General features: G+C 32.9%; 1 protein-coding gene across 2 annotated transcripts; it reads left to right on the plus strand.

The window, feature by feature from the left end:
- Window positions 1–217: 217 nt before the first annotated feature.
- On the plus strand, window positions 218–4,628 carry LOC133857825 (protein NRT1/ PTR FAMILY 5.2-like). 2 transcript variants are annotated; one of them, XM_062293174.1, is made up of 4 exons: window positions 218–500; window positions 857–1,074; window positions 2,490–3,061; window positions 3,643–4,628. In XM_062293174.1, exons 1-4 carry the CDS (start codon window positions 368–370, stop codon window positions 4,547–4,549), a joined length of 1,830 nt encoding a protein of 609 aa, XP_062149158.1. In that variant the 5' UTR covers window positions 218–367; the 3' UTR covers window positions 4,550–4,628. The 2 variants fall into 2 exon arrangements, with proteins under 2 accessions (XP_062149158.1, XP_062149159.1); XM_062293175.1 differs by having other exon boundaries at window positions 3,646–4,628.
- The last annotated feature ends 1,524 nt before the right edge of the window (window positions 4,629–6,152 follow it).

Here is a 6,152-nt window from a genome sequence, read left to right on the forward strand (position 1 = left end):
ATACTTTAGAGGCAATACACATCCACCACAAAAAATCAAATGATAGTACAAAACAAAAGATAGACTGACATTTCTGAGCTATATATAGTGATAATTAAGATTTAATTATTAAATTTATTATTTTTTATCCGTTTAAGTTGTTGAGATAATTGATAATTTATCATAATATATATCAGCGTCGAAGTTCTCTGTTCAAGCCTTTAAAGAAGAGAGAGAGGTGATCAGCAGGAAAGCAAATGGAACAAAAAAAAAATCTATGATATTTAGAGGTGGTAAAGGTCCTTACTTGGCTGCCAGAACTTTATAAAAAGCTTATAAGCTCACATGATCGATCTCAAACTAGACCAAAGTTGTTCTCTCTACCACGATGGCAATGGTAGAAGAGAAAGGTCTTGCAGATGGAAGAGAGGATTACACACAAGATGGCACTGTAGATCTCAAAGGCAGACCCATTTTAAGATCAAAGACTGGGGGATGGAGAGCTTGTTCCTTCATTGTAGGTAATTAATGTATCCTGTGCCTTTTTACTGTCTTTTCCTCTACCCATATACTAAGCCAGTCTGCAGTATATATAGCTCTTCACCTCTCATATATATATATATATATATATAATATATTCAACCAGATGGCCAAACTTCAGTAGTTGCTGAATAAATCATTGAATAAAGTATAAAATTAAGTTAAGGAAATGTAAGAAGATAAAGAAGAAAGGAAGGAGAGCTTAAATAATATATATTAATCCTTCCGAGATGTTATCATATGTATATGAAGTCTTTCTGTTAATCAATAATTATCATCTCACTTTGAAAAACTCAGCACGTACAGATCGATTTCCTTGTTTCTTATGCTTTTGTAGGGTATGAAGTGTTTGAGAGGATGGCATATTATGGGATTGCATCAAACCTGGTGCAATATTTAACACGGAAGCTCCATGAAGGCACTGTAAAATCTTCAAACAATGTCACCAACTGGGTTGGAACTGTATGGATGACACCCATTTTAGGTGCTTACATCGCAGATGCTCATCTTGGCCGATACTGGACTTTTGTCATTGCATCAGGAATTTATCTCGTGGTAAAATCTCGAATTCCTAATAAATCAACCCATAATTTTTTTTGTCTCCCTATTTTAATTTGTTAAGTAAATAGAGGAAGGGGAGGAGTAGATGAATCAAATTAATTAGTTCTAAAGGAGTAACGATTCATGCTCTTGTGTCGAGTTCAGGTCATGTCGAGACATAGGTATAATAAAAATTATATGAGTCAATATGAACCCGATTTGATTTATGTAATTAAACAGGTTAATCCTTTTCAACCCAGCTGACATGACTCGTTTCAATAGGAGAGTGATATATATACAACACGATCCACATAACTAAATATTTCATAACCAGGTCTTATTAGGTTAACCTAGCCCAACCCGCATCACCCGTTTAATTAACAAAATTCTCAATTATTAAGTATGAAAATGTCATTTTATATACAAAAATATTAACACAATAATTCTCAATTTTTGAGCATGAAAATGAGTTACATTACCAAAATTATATCTTTAATTACAACTAGGGAGATGAGATTAAAGGTAATTTTTTGTCTTAGACTTTATGGTTTTAATTTTTATTTTATTTTTTATAAGTAGTAAGGGTTTTAATGTTTTAGTGGTAAAAGTAAAAAAAATGTTTAAATTTATACGAGTTATACGAATCACCTATGGGTTAAGCAGGTTGACTACAAATTGACCCGTTTATTTATCGTGTCTAATTGGGTTGGCCCGGCCGGATTGACATAAAATTCTATTTTACTAAATCAAAACTCGCTAATATCATGTTAAATTTATGTCAAATTCACAAGTCGTATAAAAAAATTGTCCGTAAATTTCCAAGTAAATGATGATTTTAAATTCATTGATGGTTCCAATTTTTGTTTTTCTGCAAATTTTATAGGTTGAAATTTTTTGCACCGAGCATTATCAAGCACGTATGTGATTATTGTTAAACTAAATAAGAACTATACATGCATTAATTTGATCAGTCCAAGATGGTTTAATTGCGATAGGCCCATTGTAGAGATGCAGCCAATTAAACTCGGCCATCAAAAAGGGCCCCAATTATAATTACTATTACCATATACAATATTGCTTCCTCATTTCGTTTATGACGATTCCAGGGCCTAAAAAAAATTTAGGTTTATATTTTGAACAAAGTTTTCTTTTTAAATTGGGTTCGAAAAAATTCTTTTAAATTAAGGACATACTTGTATTTTTAGCAATTCTTATAGGTCATGTTTAAGTTAAAAATAATAATAATAAATTAAATGAAATAGGTGATTTAAAGAGGTTGAAATATCAGAATCTCACGTTACAAATTTTAAAAGTTTAGAAAAACATTGAAATATGCTGAATAATACTTTAGAGGGGAATGAACTTTTAGTTATTTCCATTCATTCAATTCATAGTGACACAATTTTCCTCCGATTAACTTTTATACACAGGGAATGACTCTCCTAACCTTCACAGTCTCAGTGCCAGCCTTAAGACCCCCATCTTGTGGTAATGGGGTCAAAGAAGAGTACTGCAATAAACGAGCCTCATCTTTCCAAGTGGGAATTTTCTATTGTGCCTTGTACATAATTGCTGTTGGGACTGGTGGAACCAAGCCCAACATTTCAACCTTGGGTGCAGGCCAGTTTGATGACTTTGAACCCAAGGAAAGGACCCAAAAGCTCTCCTTCTTCAATTGGTGGATGTTCAGCATTTTCTTTGGCACCCTCTTCTCCAACACCATATTCATCTACATACAAGACAATGTAGGCTGGAGCCTTGGCTATGGCCTTCCAACAGTTGGGCTCTTGTTTTCTGTTCTGGTGTTCTTGTTGGGCACTCCACTGTATAGGCACAAAGTGGCTGCAGAGAGTCCTCTCACTAGGATAGGTCAGGTGCTTGTGGCTGCTATAAGGAAGTGGAAGGTGCCTGTACCAAATGACCCAAAAGAGCTTCATGAGCTGAGCTTGGAAGATTATGCCAAAACCAGAAAATTCAGAATTGACTACACCCCTTCCCTAAGGTTAATCCTCTGCACTATTTATATATTCAATATGCAATTTTTTTTTTCTTTATTATCTGATTTCCCTTTTCCGCATTGATGTGATCTTAGTACGGAGTTTTAAGCACAATATTTATATACACAATCACCGTGACACCACAAAAAGTTAGTTTGACGTTGAAAAATGAATTGTCCACATTTAACATGTAGATTATGAAAGTGTTCATAGGCATTGAGTTTATGGGTATTGAGTCCAACATGGTCATTACATATATGTTATGAAAAAATTTATGTCTAATGGTTGGTTGAGATTGTCACATCAGCATTATAGAATAGTTGTGTGATGAAAATGTGATTTATTACTCAGAATTGATAATGGTTGTAGCAGCCTCATAACTATCCTACAATTTTTTTTTTAATACTGATTAATCTAATAATTGATTAAAACTGCCGTACCAACAATACATGATAAACTTATGAGATGAACCAAAATAGTTCCCTAGTTAAACAAACAGATGAAAAATCATGCAGAAACTAAAATACTTAAATCTATCCTTTTTGGTTCCCCATCTCCCCCACCTTACCTCGCTTTGGATTGCCAGCAGATTGCTTGACAAAGCAGCTGTAAAGAACGGGCCAAGCAAACCAAGGCTGCTATGTGCAGTGACCCAAGTAGAAGAAACCAAGCAAATGGTGAAAATGATCCCCGTTTTGATTGCCACATTCATACCAAGCGCCATAATAGCTCAAGTAGGTACACTTTTCATCAAACAAGGCACCACCCTAGATAGAAACATGGGACCTCATTTCAAAATCCCTCCAGCATGTCTCACGGCGTTTGTGACAATCTCCATGTTGATAAGCATTCCGCTCTACGACCGCTACTTCGTTCCGACGGTGCGGCGCTACACGAAGAACCCTAGAGGGATTACATTGCTGCAGAGAATAGGGGTTGGCCTTGTGTTTCACGTCATTATCATGGTCATAGCTTGCTTGGCTGAAAGAAAGAGACTGAGTGTTGCAAGAGAAAACCATATCTCTGACAAAGATGATATAGTTCCGCTTTCTATTTTCATTCTCCTCCCTCAGTTTGCATTAATGGGGGTCGCTGATGCCTTTGTGGAAGTTGCAAAGCTAGAGTTTTTCTATGATCAAGCTCCAGAAGGCATGAAAAGCCTGGGAGCCTCATATTGCACTAGTAGCTTGGGAATTGGGCACTTTCTCAGTAGTTTTCTTTTGACGACAGTTTCTGATATCACCAAGAGGCATGGCCACAAGGGTTGGATTTTGGATAATCTAAATGTCTCCCATTTGGACTACTATTATGCTTTCTTGGCCATCTTGAGCTTTCTCAACTCCATCTTCTTTCTGCTCGTTGCAAAGTTCTTTGTTTATAATGTTGACGTGACGGAATCCAATAGGGACATACCCATGGAAACTTCAGCGCTGAGCAAATCTTCATCTAAAGATAATGATCATCAAGTCTTGATCAAGACTGGACTAAGCTGATCATAAAAAGTTCTTGTGTATTGCTTTTTTTTCTTTTTTCTTTTTTGGGAGCACTATTTGCCTTTTACAATCAAATACAGTCCACTGTAAGCAATATATAGAATTAATAGAACTCAAAATTCATAGTGATAATTCAAAATTCATGCTTCTTTGTGATTGCAATATATACTTAGAAAATTGTAATATAAGATGAAAATGGAAGAGGGTTAAATATCTAATTGCCCCATGTGGTTTAAAAACTTTATTTTTTATCCCCTTAGTTTTCATTTTTCTCATAGGAGGTACTTGTGCTATGGAAAAAGACGAAAATAGTACCTTCGTTCATTTTTCTGTCCAAAACTAACGTCCTGTCATGTCATCCTACACTTATCGGCGTACCTGTGCGACACATGTCCCCAGAACCATGTCAGCACTAACGTGGCTACTATATATACTAGCTCGTAACCCGTGCTATGCGCGGGATTCTTCCTTATAATTTGGTTTCATAATAATAATAATAATAATAAATGAAAGAAGAGAAGTATAAAAAATATAAATAAAAAATGAAAACTGAAAAATACTAATATAATATAATAGGGACAAAAATTTCTTATAAACTGGTTTATAGGAAATTTTCTACAACTCACATTTAAAAAAGACACGTATCCTTTAAACATGTGAGAATCACATATTTTTTTATTAATGCTATTATACATGCTATTTAAATAATATATGCTTCTCACATGCCAAATGACACATGTCAATCTTATATGTGGATTGTAAGAATTTCCTACAAATCAGTTTGTAAGAAATTTATGTCCATATAATAGTGTTATCTTTTTTGTATTATATAAAGTAATAAAAAAACTACTCAATAAACATAATACGCTAAAAAAATCATCATACCCCGTACAAAAAACAACCATATGAAACTCTCTCTCACCATCATTTTCTTGAATTTAGTGTAAAATTTACAAAAGATAAAATAAGCAATTTGAATGAAAAATAATATATTAATTACATAAAAAAATAAAGAAAAAAGAAAAAGAAAAAGAGAGGAAATGAAATAAGAGAACCATAGAAAATAATTACAAAAAATGAAAAATAAAAAATACTAATAGAATAAATTAGAGCTTTCTTTTCCATATACTTTTCTGGTTCATATGAAATCTTAAAAATCAATATTGTCTATCAATTAAGCACGTTAACAATGTGCATTATACAGGGGAAAAAAAATCAATGAACAATGTAAATTAAAAAATCGTCATACCTCGTACTCAAAACAACAATTAATGTAAACTCTCTCTCTCCATGGTTTCCTTGAATTCAATGTAAAATTTAGAAAAGAAAAAAAGAAAAAAAGAAAAAAAAAAAAAAAAAAAAAAAAAAAGAAGCAATTTGAACAAAAAAAAAATATAAATTAGGAAATAGGGACAAAAAAAAAAATGTAAAGAAAGAACAAAATCATAGAAAATAAAGTCAAAAAAAAATGTAAAATGATAACCACTAATATAATAGAAAATAACTATTTTTTTATATACTTTTTCCAGTTTGTAAGAAATTTATGTCCATATAATAGTGTTATCTTTTTTGTATTATATAAAGTAATAAAAAACTACTCAAT

Source organism: Alnus glutinosa, chromosome 14 (assembly GCF_958979055.1).
Source record: "Alnus glutinosa chromosome 14, dhAlnGlut1.1, whole genome shotgun sequence".
Classification (NCBI taxonomy): domain Eukaryota; kingdom Viridiplantae; phylum Streptophyta; class Magnoliopsida; order Fagales; family Betulaceae; genus Alnus; species Alnus glutinosa.

Coding starts and splice junctions, on each gene's coding strand:
- LOC133857825 (XM_062293174.1), top strand. CDS start 368: ATGGCAATGGTAGAAGAGAAAGGTCTTGCAGATGGAAGAGAGGATTAC. Junction 501..856: donor AGCTTGTTCCTTCATTGTAG/GTAATTAATGTA, acceptor ATGCTTTTGTAG/GGTATGAAGTGTTTGAGAGG. Junction 1,075..2,489: donor CATCAGGAATTTATCTCGTG/GTAAAATCTCGA, acceptor TTTTATACACAG/GGAATGACTCTCCTAACCTT.